The sequence below is a fragment of the Topomyia yanbarensis genome, chromosome 3 (assembly GCF_030247195.1).
Source record: "Topomyia yanbarensis strain Yona2022 chromosome 3, ASM3024719v1, whole genome shotgun sequence".
NCBI classification, from domain to species: Eukaryota; Metazoa; Arthropoda; class Insecta; order Diptera; family Culicidae; genus Topomyia; species Topomyia yanbarensis.
This window is the reverse complement of record NC_080672.1, coordinates 184,265,841-184,287,129: the sequence shown is the minus strand read 5'-3', so window position 1 is coordinate 184,287,129 and position 21,289 is coordinate 184,265,841. Positions and strand designations below refer to the sequence as shown.

General features: G+C 38.3%; 1 protein-coding gene across 1 annotated transcript in view; it reads left to right on the top strand.

Annotated features, from left to right (window-relative positions):
• LOC131687480 (WD repeat and FYVE domain-containing protein 3) overlaps positions 1 to 21,289 on the top strand; it is a 1,208,520-nt gene that overhangs the window by 918,203 nt on the left and 269,028 nt on the right. The window contains exon 20 of the mRNA XM_058971572.1: positions 759 to 925. Within this exon, the coding sequence (XP_058827555.1) occupies positions 759 to 925 (167 nt within the window). The remainder of the gene's footprint in view (positions 1 to 758; positions 926 to 21,289) is intronic.

Below are 21,289 nucleotides of genomic sequence, written 5' to 3'. Positions count from 1 at the left end.
ACTGTTTGAATTTTTTGTGTCTAACTAGTTCTAATTTGGGTACTAGTTTAGATACATCGTCTAACTAGCCACCCAGTTGATGCCAGTTCTTGACAAGATGAATTCAAAACACAAAAATCGAACTTAATTTAAGTTGGGTCTTCTCCTCTTAATGCGCAAATTGGTTTAATTCAATTTTCACTATTGGTGAATATTGCATAACACTTAATCACGTTAGAGTATTGAATATAAAAATACTGTAAATTTAAGCTTGAAATAATTCTAAGTAATTGCGACCTAGTCGCACAGGAAATTGTTTTTAAAATTAGTAATATTTTAAAAATAAATCTGGCACATCCGACTCTAAATAAAACATAAACTCGTTTGGAATTTATTACTTTTACTAAAGTCTATGATTTATTTGTTGTAAGTAAATAAACATTTTAGGAACCTTCATAAAAATAAGATAAGTAAAATTTCGCTAAAAGTAAAAGTAAAACTTGGCCCCAAATTCAAAAATTATAACAAATTATTATGGAAAGATAATCTACGAAAAATGTTTCGATTGATCAAAGTCACCCCGATAATCAAAATCATCACGGTTTACGGTACCAAAAATAAAACTATATTTTGAGAATGCAGAATCGACTGATTTCATATCTGCTTCGCTCATATTCGACTTTGCTAAAAATATTTCATTTGAGCAATCATCATGGTCACGTGAGATATTTTTGTGATAATCTTGAATAACTCTTGCTTCTATTTGTTTTCTTTTTCAGCGTCAATTAAAGTACAAAGTGGCGACAAGTCTCGATAGCAAGAAGTACTACAATAGCGTCAATAATTTACCAAAGGTATTATCACTAGAAGCTGATAACCATCCTGGATGTAAAACCGTACTAAGCTCCCCATCAGCAACAATCAGCACGGACATAATGGAGCAAAGGTAAAATTATGTAGTGTCTAATAAATAAGCAAACAGCAACAATTTTTCTTATAAACAATGTGTCGACAACAATCCATCGTTGCTGCAGGACGAACTGGGGCATTTCATGTAAAATTTACCAATTATGTGGGTCATTTCATGCAATGCAACCAAATATTTTCCCCAAATCAATTTTTTGCCGTTCAGAAGTTAAAAATACTGGACATGTATTTTTTTATTTCAACTTTCAAGATTATATATTGAATTTCCATGACCGAAACAAAGTACTTTTTTCAATCTTTCGTTATGTGAAACTAAGAAATATTTAGAAAAATCTGCAAGCTATGATATCAGCTTTCGGATGCAGCATATTAAAACTCAATCGAATTGCTGATTTCATGAAAAATATTCAAAAGTTATGTAGATAAATTTCAAACTTGGAAATGACTTTTTTCTATTTTTCAATTATTTGTCTTAATGTCATAAAAAATTTGGAGTAAGTAACTGAATAGGGGAAACCGGGGAAAGTTGGCGGTGTTTTCAGTTTTAATTTTTTTGACGCTTTTTGGTAGTTCTTGCAAAATAGAACACGTTGCATGAAAGGTAGACTATTGGCAACATCCCTGAATTTTATTAAAATTATTGATACATTGTCTCCATTTCTAAAGACGAAAACATGTGACCTGGAAACCCCATCGACTTACCCCAGCCTAGGGGTTAGTTGGCGGAATGCCATATAGTAAGCAATCAAATAGAAATTCAATTATATCAGTGGTCCTTATGAAATCTGCCGATTGTCTTTTCAATAAATCTGTATATTATTCGACACTCCATTATATTTCAGTCTCAGTACCCCGATATTTTGACTTTGTCGCGTACTCATATTCAAAAGCAAATTTTTGAAATTTTTCAGGTGATTGGCCGAAGTAAAGATTATTTTATTTTGGAGTGAATTCCAGACCTGAAAATATTTGATGACAATTTTTGCACTGTAATTAGTACCGCAAACTTGCCCCGCATGCGCCATATTTTGTAAAAAAAATTAAAAAATTACTTTTGTTTGTGCATAGGTGTAATATTTATCTATACGGAAAGCTTTGTTCAACTACTATCTAAGAATATAATTGTTCGGGGAATAGATTGAAAAGTATGCTCCGAAACACAATACCCCCCAAAACTGCTACAAAACAAAATGTTTTGCAACAAAAACACATTGGAAAATGTGTTTTACATTACTTGAGGTACACAACGAGAGGCAGCGCTTTATGTCTAATAGAAACGGAGAAAAGGTGATTCTGCCAACTTACCCCAACCTCAGACTAGGCCAGGGCTCCTCTGCTTACTAAGATATGAATTTTTCAACCGAGTCTTGCGCGCTCGAAACGTACCGCCACTACGTTCGCACTCCGGCTTGGCTATACGATTCTTTATACGCCAGCCCAGTAATGTTCAGCCGGAAATGAGCCGGAATTCTGGTTGGTTCTAGTTAGTATTCCGGCTCCCGTGACACAACAAAGTTCGAAAGGACTCTCTTTGTTTATAATTTTACAATATTTTTCAAGAAATAAACACTTCGATTGAGTTTTAAGGGCTTATATCTACTTGAGTGAAATTTCAAGAAAGAAAATGTTGTTTTAATGTACTTTCCCTCAAGCATATTTCTACAAAATTTTAAAAGAATTTGGCTATTAGAACCGTAGTTACAGTAGGGGAAAGTCGGCTAATACGGACACGGTGGGTAAGACGGACACTTTGCGTTTCTCACAAACTGCAAAATTAAATAAAAATGTAATGATACGGTATCATTTCTAAAAGATTTTAAATGCTTCTGAAAGATACTGCAATAATCAAGTATGAGAAATATAAGATATAAGAACAAAATATTTTTTTTCGACAGCTTGGTAATAGACATCATTTTTTGATAGTAGAAAATAACGATTAAAACTTGAAAATCGTTGATCTCGGGAAATATTTCTAATTGGACATGAGGTACTGGGTATTTAACACTTGATCGGCGAAAAAACAGATACTTTACATAATCTTTCCGAATGTAGACATATTTTTTAAAATTTGTGTCACGTTGGGTATGATGGACACAGTAGGGTAGGGAAAGATGGACATATTTCTTACGCCAATACAAAGCAGAATGCCGTCAAATTGCATACCCTTGGGCTATTCTTTGTTATCGCTACTTTGTGATGTACTGACAGAAAACAAAATTTATTGGTCGAGAAGCGTCTCACTCTGCCCTTATCCTATGTCCATCTTTACTTACGCTGTATGTTCATCTTACCCACCCCAGGTGTCCTTCTTTCCCATACCACTTTTGAAATGACGATTTTGGGCCTCTTTTTCAAAACCATTTTAAACATATTTCTGTATGATTTTTTTTAGTATAAGTTCTTAAATTGATGCAACATGATCTCAAATCACGGTTTATGTGCAATTTGTGGGCAAAGCATCCATGGATGAGTCGAATTTGCTATTTAACCTTAAGATGTCTTAGGCATCGTTCCCCTACTAAATAACCGAAAATGTCCTGTTACTTACTGACTGTTCAATTTTCGCGTCCAGAAGTTTCGCCAAAAGACAAAATGCGCATATATTTGGGATGCATACTGAGCTCACGTCATTCCGGAAGTCTCGTTTGTCAGAATGTACATTAGTGTTACTTCATTAATGATCTAGTAGATTGAAAAATGCGTTGTATCGCAAAAACAATAACCAGTGTTATAATCAACTAGTCTTATTTTTTCAATTTGTTTATTTGATAAGGCACGTATGCGTTAGCTTAAAGGTGCCATTTTTTCATTGTTTTACATTTTGAATTTCTTAAAACTAGGGGGTTACACATTTCAATATTATTTTGTTTAATATAATGAAACTAAAAAAAAAAAACTTTACAGCTAACTTATATATATAAAAGAGGGTATAATATAATATTCGTAAGATTTGGGGGACGGGTCATTTTGTGTGTTCTTTGTATAGTAATTCACTTTATGATTTTTAGAAGGGAGATTGTAGGAGAAATTAATTATTAACTAAGCGGAACATTTTACAAGCTTATTAACTAGAAATAACTAGAGAGAGTGGTTCAAGATTAAGGGGAATTAATTAGGGCTATTTTAAAGTAGTGGTACTATTGGGCATTTCTTAACGAGATTAAATATTGATCAACTAAAAGTAAGCACTTAAGTTTTGGGAATATATTCAAGGGGAGAAGGGGGTGAAGTCATACATCTGTGTATCAGAGACATGGGAGGGAGAGCGGACAGGGCTGAAGGGGGGGGGGGGTGAGATATAAACTTTCAGTTTCCGGCATCAGGAATTAACGGCCATGATTACAGATTCGAACGGATTGATCAACTAACACTAGAAGATAGGGGGGCACATAAGTTTTGGGAAGATATTCAAGGGGAGAAGGGGTGAAGTCATACATCTGTGTATCAGAGACATGGGAGAGAGGGTGGACAAGGCTGAACGGGGGGGATATAAACTTTCAGTTTCCGGCATCAGGAATCAACGGCCAGGATTACAGATTCGAACGGATGTATCAAGCATTGGGACGCCGGGTGGTTTTCCTCGAGCCGGCAGGGGTTCCTCCAGACGATTTCGTAGTACGGCTCAGATACGGATCGGAAACACACCGCGTTGCGCGTATGATATTGTACTGTAGATCTCGTGTTGTTGGTTCATTCGACAGATGTTTTGTCTCGTCTTGGACTCGTATCAAACCATCGTTGGGGTACGGTAGGCGGAAGAGGGCACTTCTGGGAATGATAAGAGAAAAGATAGGGGCATTTAAATTTGGATATTGATGGTTCGAACGTGTATATAAGGGACATGTAGAGAATATCGCGGCTTGCTAGTACATCTCGAACCGGGACATTGGGTGATCTTCCTCGGGCCCGAAGGGAATCGAATAGTTGAGATCTGGCAGAACAGTATTCGGCGCATGCCCAGACAACATGTTCGATTTCGTGATAACCGTTACCACAAGCGCAGATACCGCTATCCACGAGCCCAATACGCCGGAGATGTGCGTCCAGCGTGTAGTGATTGGACATGAGCCGAGACATCACGCGAATGAAATCCCGACCCACATCCATCCCCCTGAATCAAGGTTTCGTCGATACCTTAGGGATTATTGAATGTAGCCACTTTCCCAGTTCACCGTTGCTCCATGAAGTTTGCCAACTTTCGAGGGTTCTCTGATGAGTAATACTGAAAAATTCGCTGAAGCTAATTGGTCTTTCATATATGTCACCTTGTAAAGCGCCCGCCTTAGCTAAAGAGTCCGCTTCTTCATTACCTGGAATGGAGCAATGCGAGGGAACCCAAACTAAGGTAATCTTGTACGATCTTACAGACAAAGCACGAAGGCGCTCCCAGATTTTCCCCAGAAAATATGGAATGTGCTTTCTAGGTTTCATTGAACGGAGAGCCTCGATTGAGCTGAGGCTATCCGAGACAATAAAGTAATGATCGGTGGGCAAAGTATCAATGATCCCAAGGGTATACTGAATAGCAGCAAGTTCTGCGACGTAAACTGAAGCAGGATCATTGAGTTTGAATGAGGCGGTGAGTTTTTGATTGAATATACCGAAGCCAGTGGAGCCGTCGAGGCTTGACCCGTCGGTGTAAAACTTCTTGTTGCAGTCGACTTCTCGAAATTTACTATGAAAGATGCTTGGGATCACTTGCGGACGTATGTGATCCGGGATTCCACGAATCTCGTCTTTCATGGATGTGTCGAAGAATACAGTTGAATCAGAAGCATGAAAGAGATTGACACGGTTGGGATAGTGTGAAGAAGGATTGATATTTTGTGCCATGTAATCGAAGTACAAGGACATAAATCGGGTTTGAGAATTGAGCTCGACAAGCCTTTCGAAATTTGCAATTACTAACGGGTTCAAGATATCGCATCGGATGAGCAATCGATATGAGAGGTCCCAAAATCGATTTTTCAGCGGAAGGACGCCCGCCAGCACTTCTAAACTCATCGTATGTGTCGAGTACATGCAACCCAAAGCAATACGCAAACAACAATATTGGATTCGCTATAGTTTGATGAAATGTATGTTCGCAGCGGAGCGGAAACAGAAACTCCCGTACTCCATCACCGACAATATTGTTGTTTGGTACAGCCTGATCAGGTCTCCTGGGTGGGCACCCCACCATGTTCCGGTTATTGTACGGAGAAAGTTGATCCTTTGCTGGCACTTCTGTTTCAGATACCTAATGTGACATCCCCAGGTTCCTTTAGAGTCGAACCAGACCCCGAGATATTTGAAAGTTGAAACCTGAGCAATAGTTTGACCCATTAATTGAAGCTGTAGTTGCGCTGGTTGACGCTTCCTTGAAAATACGACTAGCTCTGTTTTCTCCGTGGAGAATACCTAGCTGGAGGGCCCAAGCAGACAAATTGTCCAAGGTATCTTGCAATGGTCCTTGCAGATCGACGGCTTTGGGACCTGTAATAGAGACCACACCGTCATCTGCAAGCTGCCTTAGCGTGCAGGAATTGACAAGACATTCGTCAATGTCATTCACGTAAAAGTTATAGAGAAGGGGGCTTAGACATGAGCCCTGGGGAAGACCCATGTAGCTAATTCGTGATGTCGATAAATCACCATGCGAAAAATGCATATGTTTTTCAGACAGCAAGTTTAGCAAAAAGTTGTTTAGAGTCGGTGAAAGACCATGCTGGTGCAGCTTCTCAGAAAGAATTTTGATAGAAACTGAATCAAAAGCCCCCTTTATATCTAGGAAAACTGATGCCATCTGCTCTTTGCTAGCATAAGCCATTTGAATTTCTGTTGAGAGCAACGCAAGACAATCGTTCGTCCCTTTGCCTTTGCGGAAACCAAATTGTGTATCTGACAGTAAGCCATTTGCTTCAACCCAATTATCGAGGCGAAACAAGATCATTTGCTCGAATAACTTTCGGCTACAGGACAGCATCGCAATCGGTCGATACGAGTTGTGGTCGGAGGCTGGTTTTCCTGGTTTTTGAATGGCGATGACCTTCACTTGCCTCCAGTCATGAGGGACAATATTACCCTCAAGAAACTTGTTAAATAAATTCAACAAGCGTCTCTTGGCAGAGTCTGGCAGATTCTTTAACAAGTTAAATTTGATTCTGTCTGGCCCTGGGGCTTTATTGTTACATGATAAGAGAGCAAGTGAGAACTCCACCATCGAAAACGGTGTTTCGTTCGCGTTATTGTGAGGGGACGCGGCGCGGTAGATCTTCTGTGCCTGGGCGGAATCCGGACAAACCTTCTTGGCAAAATCGAATATCCAACGGTTTGAATATTCCACGCTCTCATTGGTACTGTTTCGGTTTCGTAAGCGCCGGGCCGTACTCCAAAGAGTGCTCCTCGATGTTTCTCTCGTTAGTTCGTCGACGAACCGGCGCCAGTAGCTACGTTTTTTGGCTTTTATCAAACTCTTCATGCGCGTTTCCGCCATCGCGTACTGTCGGTAGCTAGCTGGCAGCCCGTCGTCCCGGAAGGTCTTATACGCAGCGGCCTTCTCCGCGTACACGTCTGAGCACTCTTTGTCCCACCATGGGTTGGGAGGACGCCCGCGTGAATTCGCGTCTGGTACGCGTTTAGTCTGAGCTTGAATCGCGGTATCGAGAATCAAGCCAGCCAGGAACCCGTACTCTTCCTCCGGAGGAAGCTCTTGTGTCGATTCTACTTTTTCGGATATCGCGGACGCGTAGCTCTTCCAATCAATATTTCGTGTGAGGTCATACGAAACATTGATTGTATTCGGTGGCCCTGAACCGTTAGCAATATTAATTACGATTGGCAGATGGTCGCTGCGGTGGGGATCAGAGACTACCTTCCACATGCAATCTAACCGCAGCGATGTCGAGCAGAGGGACAAGTCTAAGGCGCTCGGACGCGCTGGAGGGGCAGGAATCCGTGTCATTTCACCCGTATTCAAAATGGTCGTATTGAAGTTGTCGCAAAGCTCATGGAGTAGGGTAGATCGATTATCGTCATGAAGGCAACCCCATGCCGTGCCGTGGGAGTTGAAGTCACCTAAAACTAGCCTCGGTGCGGGGAGGAGTTCCGCAAAATCGCAAAGCCGTCGGTGGCTAACTGAGGCTCTAGGGGGGATGTAGGTGGAAGCAATGCAAAGGTCTTTGCCTTTAATTCTGGTTTGGCAAGCGACAACTTCAATGCCTGGTGTCGAGGGGAGGTCGATCCGATTGAAAGAATAGCACTTTTTGATCCCCAAAAGTACTCCTCCGTAAGAGTCTTCTCGATCCAAGCGAATAATATTAAAATCGTGAAAGTGTAGGGTTATTTCTGAAGTGAGCCATGTCTCGCATAGGGCAAATGCATCGCATTTCAAATTATTTAGTAAGATTTTAAACGAATCGATTTTCGGGATAATGCTTCTGCAATTCCTGTAGAATGTAGAACAGTGATTAAATCCTTGACCTCGTTCGATGAATTAGCCATCGAAGGATACAATCGCTGAAAGGAGGGGCCATTTCGCAGTGAACTGCATCAAGAATGTTTTTACTGCGGGGAGAAAGCTTGTCAAGATACTTTTAAGGGGGTCAGAAATGTTCAACGCTGTAAGAATACGGTCCACAATGTCAGAGAAATTTATTAAGCCAGCACTGTTTTCTTTCTCTGGCTGAGATATGGGAACACTTGGGGTTTTTGATGTTCCTGGAAGTGCTGGGAACTCCTTTTCTGAGCTCAGGTTACTGAGACCGGGAGCGACTTGCTTCGGTTTTACAACAGTACTTCCTTGAGTAGTCATTTTAGGGGGACCATGAAGAGACACCTTCTGGCCTTTACGACGAAGCTTGGAAGAGGAAATGTTCTTCCTTTTTCTACTACTTCTAGGCACAGCAGAAGATGTTCCCTCCTGGGGTTCATCACAGTCGCCTTCGTCAGTAGACAAGCTGGTAAAGATGTTCGTAGAGACAGGTGGCGTAGCTATCTTAAGCATTTCTGCAAAAGATCGCTTAGAGCGTCCCTGAAGGGAACGCTTAAGATTTTCCTCGCGCTGTTTGTACGTGGGACATGAAGGGAGATCATGTGGGTTTCCCCCACAGTAGAGACACTTTTCGACATCTCTACCACAGGAATCATCCGCATGATTCCCACCGCATTTCCCACAGCGGGCTTTATTGCTACAATGGGAGGCTGTGTGTCCCAATTGTTTACAATTAGTACAGTTCATGACCCGCGGCACAAAGAGGCGAACAGGTAGACGAACCTTGTCAAAGAGGAGGTAATTGGGCAGGGCAGAGCCGGCGAAGGTCACCCGATAAGAGTCTGAGTTGACGTATGTTTTCTTCCCGTCAGCTGCGACTGATGTTGAATGCAAACGTTTGCATTCCAGTATCTTCACTGGCTTAAGCATGGGGTCTTTGAAACAGCCAGTCCCATATTTTAGCAAGTCCTCGCAATTCAGACTCGAATCGGAAACGACCCCACTGACTTCAATCCTGCTAGCTGGAATATACACCCTGTACTCCCCCGTAAAGGGCTCGTAGCCAGCAATATCATTTGCCTGAGTTGAACTGTTAACAACCACCCGAAGCTTATCAGTGCGAATTTTCGATATTTCTGTCACGGCCGAATACCGGTCTGTCAGAACGCGAGAAATCTGCAACAGATTCAAACACTTTTTTTCTTTGGTCCGAAAGAAGATCACAAATGGCCCGGTGGCCGAGCTCGGATATACTTTGAGCCGGGGAGCCGATTTTGTTTCGACGTCCATCTCACCTTGAGACGAACCGCCGTCAGGGGAAGTCATTTTTGCACGGGCCTATTGCCCAGTGCACGTTATTAAGACAACCAAGAAGGGGAAACGAAAACTAATACTTAGCTTGTGTAGGTAACGGTATCCAGACGGCTTACTAGAAGAACACTGCTTCACTTCACTGACCGGCTAACGGTACAGAAACAGAAACACAAAAGAAGGGAAAAAATACTGAAACCTCAACTAGGCGTAGAGTGTGCAAATAACCTTGAACGCGGATTAACACTATTTGTCGCTATAGAGTGTACGGACCGATGACAAAAGACTTCTATCTCGACTGAGTGCTCGATAACGAATGATCAACTAGTCTTGAGATATTGTCCAAAGATTATTATTGGCGGTGTTTTAACAGTCGTAGTCACATCTTTCGCTTTCGCTTGAATTTTCTGCGAAGGAAATGTTTCATTTTTCAAGCATTGCATATGAACATACTATCCAGATGCAGCATGAGCGCAACAAAAGAATGAAGAAAAACCGGTTTTTATCCACCTAGTGGAGCAATTGTGCATTTATCATTTATCCAATTGTTCGTTATGATGGCACACCTCCCTGGGGACAGCCTCTATTGGCTGTACTCAGCTGTACTAGTTGCTTTCATGTTTCCTAACGCGTTGGGAGCCCCACCTCGCCCCCTTTTTTCTGTTCATGGTTAGGGGAGAGTGGCGATAGGTGAACCATAGGGATATATAAACCACAAAGGATATTACGTCACATTCTACCAACTTTAGTGCAAACCTCATGCGTTTTGGTAGCTCAGTCGGTAAGCTAACCTCACACGCATTTGCGATAGCGTCAAGTATTTGTTGTCACTTTTACAGATAATCATGTTATTGTACACTAAAAGTTGCGAAGTCTCAGCGTTTTTTTGAATAAGTTTGTGGTGCCCCTTCTGTGAGACTAAACATCATGATGTTTTTTGTTATTGTGAGTAGGTGCAAAATCTGTTATTTATATGAAGAAATTTGCAAAGGTAAATATTTCCTGCCAGCTTAAAATAAATTCAAATTTGCTTACGGCATGCATCACTTTTAGGTTCGGATTTTTGTAATTTTGTTAAGGGTTGTCAAAATAATGTGCACCTATAAACGCTAAACGCAAACAGGCTTGACTATGAGTGTAACTATGAAGTCTGCGTTAATTTACAATCTTGAGAAAGGACATAGAGTACGTCGAGCAGGTAAAATACACAATATCTCGTACCCTACTTTAAGTCGTTACGTCAGAAACTTAAAAAGGACGAGAAACTTAAGAAGGACGTAAGAAACGTTACGTAAAGCTGATTTTGGACAACAATAAAGAGAATTGACTGCTTATCTTTTTCATTGTTTCATTGTTATGATTCGGATTGAGCAGTGTATAAGGCTACAAATCAAATCAGTCTGAGATCTCACTGAATATACCTATAATGCTCCATCGGCAGGAAGAAAGTATAGGTTTCTACCAGGTTAATCACCAGAAACTTGCGCGGATTCCCAAAGGCTCAACCACGTGAGTCTAGAAATTAGGAAAGAAGACGAGGAAGAAGTAGCATCACTACCGACTCGCCATAAATGAAATTGACCAAAGAAAAACACGATGGGAAAAAGGAAAGAACACGAAAATACTAAAAACATAAACAAATAATTTGGGAAATGGATTTTTACTACAAGCATACAAATGGAATTATTTTATTGCACAAAAGACAGAACGAATGAACTTTTTTCGTATGACTGGACAAAAAAAAAAATTCTTCTTGTATAATACATAATTACATTTCGGCATACTTTCCAAAAGTAGTGGAAATCTCAAAAGGAAATTTGTTTAATAATTTTGTAAACACAAGCCAACAATTCGCAGAAAAAAAACTATGGTAGGAAAAGTTTTTCTCCCAAGACAGGAACCTAGAAAATAATTATGGTTGATCTGCACAGGAACTACGTATGTCATCAGAGACATCTGTTGGCTTGCTATAAGCTTTTTGGCTTATAGCAAGCCAACAAACTAGGATTGTTGTCCATTTTTTTCTCGTCACAAGATAGCACAATTCGATCACTCGAGAAATTGGCGCTTGTCATAATCGTGTTTCGCTGTATCTCAGTAACCCAGCAGAATTTAAAAATTCTGAAAACGCCACATTGTAGATATTTTAAAATTCAATAATAATCTAACTCAGTTCACCCCGAAATGGAAATTGTCATAAGACAGCACAACAGCGACTAATTGTTTTGTGGAGCTTTCGTCAAGTGCTCCGTTCGAATAAAGTGATCCAGCAGTGTCCGAAGAGTTGATGTCACACTAATATGTCTGAAGGCCTTGGGTATTGTCAAGTCTTTTTATGTTTTTGGGATATATGTTAACCTAACTTCTCTCCAGCTTATAGGTGGTTGCCCACCCGTATAAATAAATACCATCCCAGAAATCTTCGGAACTATTTCCAAACTATTCATATAAGGCTCACCATAGCGCGAATATTGCGTATGGGACATTCCACGGCAGATTTACAACCACAATTTTAATTCCTTCTAAAAAATTTTTCTTGCATTCTTTAGCAAAAAGTAATTGACACGTGTTTTTTTTTATTTTGGCTGAATATGATATTTCTTTCAAGTTATTAGTTTTTGAACTTTTGAGGTTTATAACATTGAACATTTTTCAATCACTTATAACTCGAGAACGATTCCATATATGGAAAAAAATATTAAATAAAAAAGTTGTGTTTTTAAATGAGCTTACCGAAAAAAAAATTACCAATTTTTTTGGTTATATAATTTATGAAATATGCAATATTTGAAATAAATTGAATTTTTTAAAAGACAACCTTCTCGATATAGTTATAAATATAAATAGTTATAAAATAGCTAAAAAGATTTTTTTTCTGGTTTAACCCTGAAAAAAGTTGATCGTTACTAATATTTGCAGAATACTTAAATTATATAACAAAAACAAATATTACAAAAAAATTCCTGTGAAATCATGCGAAAACGCCTTTTATAATTTAATGCTATTTTTTACACAAATCAAATAGTTTCTGAGTTATCAGGGATTGAAAAATGTTCAGTTCTATTACATTTATAAAATTTAAAAAATATGTTATGCGGTTCAATAACTTGAAAAATTACCAAATTCAGCCAAAGTAAAAAAAAATGTTTCAATAATTTTTAGCTAAGGAGTCCAAAAAATAGGAGCGAACTAAAATTTTAGTTGTAAATCTGACGTGAAATAACTCGCATTCTGCAAATTTAAGACTTTTTTGGCGGTATCTAAATGCTAGAAGCAAATCTTTTTTTAAAGTCGCCCCGAAAACAAATTCATTTTGATAACATAAGTATACAATTACAGTCTTTGAAATCGTTCGGGTGATGTTAATTGTTGTGGTCTAGTTAAATCAATTTTCGTTCGGGAAAAAGATCAATTAGGGTGGATGTACCAATAGTCGCATGCTTAAGGAAAACTTTTGATAAAAAATCGATTAATAGACCTATGGGCAATGTTAATACATTAAACGAAAGCTTTCAGTTCCTACTTCATAGGAAAAATAAAAAGTTGGCTTTATAACCAATTTATGTATTCAAAACCGCTTGTACCACTATAGGAACACATGTACCAATAGTGGTGCAATCGCTAATTTCGGTTCCTATTGTTGCAAATCCCACTGCTTTCTTATGGGACTTGCAACTATAGGTACACTACATCAACTATAGGTGCAAGGGAGCTCAAAATTCTAAGAAAATCTTTTTTTTTTTTCAATAGTTATTAGAGCAAATTTCAAGGATAACAGTTTTATTGTCGCATAATTTTAGTGCGATGAATCGATAAAAAAATATTTGTTGATGGTTGGTACCTTAGTTAGGCGTATAATCCACTACTGCAACTATTGGTACACCTCAACTATAGGAGCACCCACCCTACCGCCGCAAAATTGACACCTGCGGGTGCGCGAAAAAGTTCTCTGTAAGGTGACACGCAGAGCCGTCTTAAGACCACTAGGGGCCCCAAGGCACAACTGAGCTAAGGGGCTTCTATAATTGAACTGGTATAAAGTGCTGTAGAGTAGGATGATCAAAAAATAATCCCCAGAAGCAGGAAGCCATATGACACCTTGATATTTATTTTTCAAATTTAAACCAGATCATTCAACATTGTGAAAGTATTGTATGTATGGGAAACCAAATATGATGTGATGATGATGATCTAGTGAACCCACCATCAGTGCAAGGGCTACGCCAGTGGCTGCGGTTGCTTTTAACAGCAAAGCTAAATGTTGCTAGCAAACGACTTCCAATGTATCGCTGTATGAAGGGCCAAAAAGGGTTGAATCCATAAGCAGAAGTTCTTATGTGCACTCCACAGGGACAAAGAATCTCCTTTCAACAATAAAATCCAGACGTTTGAATAGCAATAACCGCCAGATGGGATTCATGTTTAAAATATCTAATGAATTTAATGACCCTCTCTGTCTCCGTTCACTTTACTGCGCATTGGTACGTTCGACATTGGAATCTAACTCCATAATATGCTGTCCGTATCAACCAACATGGATAGCAAGAATTGAAGCAATTCAAAGAAAATTCGTTCGTTATGTACTAAGACGCGTTCCGTGGCGGGACCCTATTAATCTTCCGCCATACGAAGACCGCTGTAGATTATTAGGTCTACACACGCTTGAAGCAAGAAGGAGAGTAGCCCAAGCTGTTTTCGTCGCTAAGATTCTTCTAGGAGAGTTAGATACGCCGGAATTGTTGAGTCATCTCCACATTTATGCACCGGAACGTGTACTCCGTCAACGAAGCTTTTTCTGTTGGAACACAGGAACTTCCTGTATGGTAGCCATGATCTGATTCGCTTCATGTCTGCCACATTCAACGAAGTGTTTGCGGATTTCGATTTCAACGTGTCATCTACTACCTTCAAAACCAGCTGTTAAGTAGTTTCTGACTTACCAGATATTTACTGATGACATTTTAATCTGTATTTTATTTGCTGCTTTTGTTTATATATTTTACATTGTTTATTTTATTGTATTAGTTTGTTTTTATGATATTTTCTTCTGTATTTATTGTTAAGTTCTGTATTGTGTATTCATTTGAAAAGATATGGGGTTTTTATGCCAATCGACATAACTACATAATTCCGAAACATTAGGAAGTCACTGCAGACATTATTATCTTCTGACTAGAGCTAGGCGATCCACGTACCCTAATCCATGACACAGTTCGTATGATGACCTGATGCACCCTCCCTGCCCAAATAATGAAATAAATAAATATCACAAAAAATACAATGGGTAATATACGTGATATATGTCATGAATATAGTTATGTTATGTATACAGCAAGTATGTTTAATAAAAGAAGGACGACATTCACGCCTGAAATTCATATCCGACATCAATACAGCTAAAGCAGATCCTACAAAGCATGCCCATACAATATCTACTGTTCAAGTTGAAATGTTATTAATGCACATAATGACTCATGGTATTAGTTCTAACAATTAATAAAAATTATGACGCATGCCAAGAATTAATCATTTTAATAGTAAAATGAAAGAAATATATTATATGATGAAGTAAGACAAAAGGAACATAATATACAATGAATAAAATGAATGCAATAAAATGAAAAAAAAATATAAAATTAATTATCATAATGTTGTGATGTAATATGTTGAGGCCATCATCAGTGCAAGGACTACGGCAATAACTGCAGTTCCTTTGAAGACTAAGGTCAAAGTTATGCCAGCAAGAGGTGATCACAGTAGTCATTCCTAACTTCTGACTAGGGACAAGCGATCCACGTACCCTACTCCTAGACACAATTTAATGGTGGTCTGACGCACCCTCACATCCCAGGATATTTGATATGAAATGTTTTGTGAATGGTATATATTAAAAAAATTAAAAAAACATCAATGTAGTGGATGGAATGAATTATAAAGTACAAGCATTTAACAATAGATATATAGAATACAAAGAATATAATGAACATATTGATAGTAATATATAGTAAATATTATTATGAATACTGTCAATATAATCAACCTTGTCCTTAGAACTAAATTGTATATAGAGTCCAGACAGGTAATCCTAAAGTTGCATTTGAAAGAAAAATATCTGTGATTGTAGATAAGTAACTTCGCCAATGCTTCAGAATTCAAAGGGTGTGATTCGTTACAATGAAAAATGAAAAAGATATGGTGATATCGTTGCAACAAGTGCTGTAGACTTAGTAGTAATAATTCATTTAACAATTCATATCGAAAAATAGTCAAAATCACAGAGGTTACTATTGAGGAAATTTTATAACGTATTTATTATTGAAAAGGTTAAATGAATGTTTCCTCACTTAAATTAATGAATATAATGATTCACTTATTTGATACTGTTACGCCCTATGGTGAGCACACCTCACTATAAAACGCAGCCGCTCCCTGCTACGTCCGATGGGATTACCGCAAGGGACCATATTCCGGTCGTTAACAGGAAAATACGGCACTAAACGTGAGTTGAAACTATAATCCTCTCGCACCATATGCTACATGGTTGCTCATACTAATTGTTCCTATCAATTGCATTTGCAGGGAAAATTTCATTCGACTGAATAAATCGTATTTAAACTCTGGAAACGCCTGTTGCATATTACTGTAAGAGATACAATTTTATACAATAAATGAAATGATAATGCGACGCGATGTGATATGACACCACCATCAACTCAAGGTTTTTCCAGTGTATACAGGTAGAAATACCGTGAAATGGTTTATTAAGTAATCTTGTTTTTTAATACTGTTGTTGAGAGAGTATCAAAAAGGTTTGGGCGGATCCACAAGTAGAGATGCTTGCGCACCTTCGGCGGCTAGGGGAGATCCATCTCCAACAAAATATTCAGTGAAACGATGAAAAATTTCGCTATGCGTGCTTGAACTCGCCTGAAGGTCTATTGTAAGAACGGCGCATCAAACTCTTTTTGGACAATCTGAAGTTTACTTCAAGTACTTTAGGCTGGCTACTCATGTTCCTTCGTCCAGTCCTTAATTCGAATACATGAACTCAGCCTCCACCCAGTTTTGATATTCACATAATGTATGTACAACATTCAATTTGGTATAATATCATACGGCATACTAAACTAATTTGGATTTTAAATCTGTACCATTGCTATATGTATCTCTAATGGCATCTTCGTTTCTGACAGCGCACTACACCAGAGTAGCTGACGCCAAATTCACTCAAACATGGCTATAATCATCTCTCTTTTGCAGTACATCGGTGTAGCACCAGGCAAACACGAAAATAATATAACATAACATGTTTAAATTGTATAAAATTAGCTGATCTTCCCCAACGCGAAGAGCTCTTGTTTTTTCATTTGCAACACCAATATAGTGCAAAACAGCTTTTTCACGAAAAAACCAAAGCGCCACTATTTGGAAAATAGACAGAGAAAGAATGACCGGAACAGTGAGCCCAATTCTCTAGTTGGGTGCGTTAATCACTCCACCATCGAGGAACTATGAGCTTGATGAACCCGATCCACTGGAGCTGAAAATAGATAACGAGTGAGTTCTGCCTGAGAAGGGGCGGTAACGATTTGCTTATAAGAGAATACCCACGGGATGCGTTCCATTTCTGCCAATATATTTTTTTCATAAAACGTTTATTTGACACGACATTTGCAAAAGCTTTTTTACGCTGGGGTTTTTTTTAACATAACATGTTACAAAAGTTCTTAAGACTATCACGTTGTAATAAAAATCCACTTTCTAATGCTAACACTGAGGATAATCATCATTTTAAATATTTTTATTTATATTCTATTTTCTTGATTTTCATTGTATACCTATTGATAGTTTTTCTGTAACCTTTGTTTATTTTCTTTCCTTTATTTATATCGTTTTATACAACTTAACTAACTGCGAAGAAATCTAAATTGCTTGTGGGTAGCAAGGGAAAAAATAAGGAACATTGTGGGGATAATTATATTTGAATATTTATTGGTTTCAGGAAATGATAAATATGGCCCATGTATGTAAGATCTTGTAAAGCGAGGATATCACGAACAGGAACATAGGGTGGTTTTCTTCTGGCTCGTAAGGAGTCTATTAATTGGGATCTGGCTTCACGATATTCAGTGCAAGACCAAACAACATGTTCAGTGTCTTCGTAACCCTCTCCGCAAGCACGTTGATTATCTTCTGCGATCCCAATACGGCGGAGATGCGCATTCAACGTATAATGGTTGGACATGAGCCTAGACATCACACGAATGAAGTTTCGACTTACCTCCAACCCTTTGAACCATGCCGTCGTTGATACTTTAGGGATAATTGAGTGCAACCACCGTACCAGATCTCCATTGTTCCATGATGTTTGCCAACTAGTAAGCGTCCACTGACGATAAGCACTATAAAATTCATTGAAGGCAATAGTTCTTTCATAGATGTCACCGTCCAGTGCCCCTAATTTGGCTGAATTATCCGCTCTCTCATTACCCGGTATGGAGCAATGAGCGGGAATCCACACTTTGATAAGATTTATTTGTTAATTTAGTTAAGTATTCTCGTATCTTCTTCAAAAAGAACGGAGCGCGATTATCAAGCTTTAATGAGCGTAGTGCCTTAATTGTGCTGAGGCTATCTGTGAGGATGAAATAATGGCTCGGGAGTAAAGTATCAATGGTTTCCAGACTATAGTGAACTGCTGCTAGTTCGGCTGTGTAAACAGAGGCAGGTTCTGCAAGCTTGAAAGAGATCGAGGTGTTATTATTGAAAATACTCAAGCCAGTGGCCTCATTGATTCGTGACCCATCAGTGTAGAACATTTTATGGCAGTCAATGTGTTGGTATTTACTTATGAATATTTTAGTGATTTCCAGAGAGAGCAGGTGATCCGGGATTCCACGAATTTCCTCTTGCATGGATGTGTCGAAAAATAAAGTGGAATCGGGAGTATCTATTATATTAGCACATGTCATAACATAACTAGAAGGCGTTATTTCTTGTGACATGTGATTGAAGTACACTGTCATGAATCTGGGGTGGCATTCCGCATCTCGATTCGAGTGACTTGATTCGAAACGTTTTGAAGTCGTTTCGACTAAGTTGCGGCATTACGTATCGCATTCGACCAAGCGTTCGAGCTTGTTAGATTGCGGTACTAGAAAACCAACTTTGGTAAAATTTAAGAATTGTTTTAATTTATTTAGTTTTTAGTTGATTGTTATCGAAATATATATGGATAAGTTTCGCAAATATAACATTTTTTCTAGTACACAATAGGGGTGAGAGCTTTGTTGTCAAATATCGATCCAAAAAGATCCGATATAATATAGCAATACGTTTTTTTTCCTTTTATGTACGAAAAATAAATTTACCATATAAAAATAAATATACTATATAAAACAATTGGTAAAAAACGAATCATTTCGTTTCATTCATGAAAAATAGTTTAGACATCGATGATAACTTTTATGCACCGTACGGGCCAATCAACGTCAGATTTACAAATAAAATTTTTGCTCATTCCAAAATTTTTTCTTGCATTCTTTAGCTAAAAATATTTGACAGGTATTTTTGTTATGGCTGAATATAATATTTACTTCAAGGTATGACCTTTCAACTTTTGAAGTTAGAAAAATTGAACATTTTTCAATCACTGCTAGCTCGGAAAGTATTTGATGTATGGAAAAAATATTGAATTTAGAAAGTTGCAAAAATTGAGAATATTTTTTTATAGTTGGATCAATTTTTTTGCTTATTTGTTAAATAATAAAAATCATGTTGAAAATATTGTGTAAAAATTTTGCAGCGGATCTCAAAATGTTTTGCGAGATAAAACAATTATAACATTAAAAAGGGAAATTTCACATTAAATGCTATGTTATGGGCCAGCTTTAATTGATGTATCTCGTAAAGTAATAAGGTTCTCAATATAATTATAAATGTTTTAATAGAATAAAAAACTTATTAGTCCAAGCTTGTTTTATCAATATGTTTCTAACATTTGCAGAATTCATAACATAAATAACAAAAAAACTATATCAGATTTTTATTGGTGAGCTCATTCGAAAACGCACTTTTTATTATTAATAAATTATTCCGTACAACTAAGAGTTTCCGAGTTATCAGTGGTTGAAAAATGGTCCAATTAATAAAATTCAAAAACTCATAGTTTGAAAAAAATCTATCGTATTCAGCCAAAACAAAAAATAAATCATAGCGAGCAAACTGCCCTTTTCAATAAAAATGGCTAATTTTGCTTTAAAATTTTGGATTTCAGGGTTTTTTTCAGTGTTGTGACCCTTACCAAAAAGCGCTCCTCCGTAATTTTTAGTCCATACCGAATTTTACCGTGTCCATCTGTAGTTTTAGTTGAACTACTTTTGCGCAGATAGCGTCACTATGACAGGTCGGAAATTATGTAGTACACTCATAACACATTACACATCAAACACTTTATTTCCTGACACTAAACTACATTTATTACCTTACACGTTTATTTCACTACGAACTATACTACACGATATTACAAAGTAAGTACAAAATCTTTACACGTCACTACGGACGGTGACGAACCTATCGCTATGAAGGCTGATTACAAATGACGATAATTTTAAACTCATACCACATACACAGAAAGTTACAAAAAACATATGCTGGAGACTTCTCTCGAAACATTAATTTCTCCTCTCATCATTTTATCCCCATCTCTCCTCTCTTCAATGTCTCTCACTTCTTTCGTTAAGTTTATACACATATGTATTAACCAGTGAGAACGACACGCTCATTCGTCTCATCTGTCAATCATACAGCTATGCTGTGTTGAGATCAGTGCTAGTGTGAAACGTCAACATTACCGGCCACCTAAATTAGCTAAGTCTAATTTACATATATTGGATCATCGAAAAAACAGGTAAGTATGATTAATTTTCTAACAACTTTTCTTCACTTTCAGTTGCTGCTCGTTGCTGTTGCTGCACCGCCAATAGCTGGTCGAAAGGAAGTGGGAACAATCTGCGAATCGGTCGTATGTATGTTCCACTTCTTGTTTTGATGGTTGCAACACGAATGATGTCATCATCGCCGGGTTGAACTGCTTCGATCCTTGCTAGTGGCCAAGCGACGGAAGGTTTTCCATCCTCCTGCAGCAATACCATTTGGCCAACACGGATGTCCACCGGAGAACTGGATTTCTGCCACTGCTGATTGAGCTCGGTAAGACATTCCTTCCGCCAACGTTGCCAGTGATGTTGAATCAGTTGTTGCAACTGCTGATAGTGCGTCTAATTCGGTCGGATCATCGGATAGTGGCGTTAATGGGCGAGTGTTCATGTTTGCCTCGATCTGGTAGAGGACAGTGACCATGTCCTCGTATGAAAGTTTTCGACAGCCGATTGTTTTTACCAGAGAGGACTTCGCTGTCTTGACAGCCGCTTCCCAAAGGCCGCCGAAATTTGGTGCTCGAGGTGGAATGAACCGCCAAGTGATTCCTTTGCTGCTGCATTCTTTAACTAATTTTTCTTTGTTGTGTTTGATGCTGAATATGCGGTGCATTTCCGTGAGTGTGGTTTTTGCTCCTTTGAAGTTTGTACCATTATCAGAATG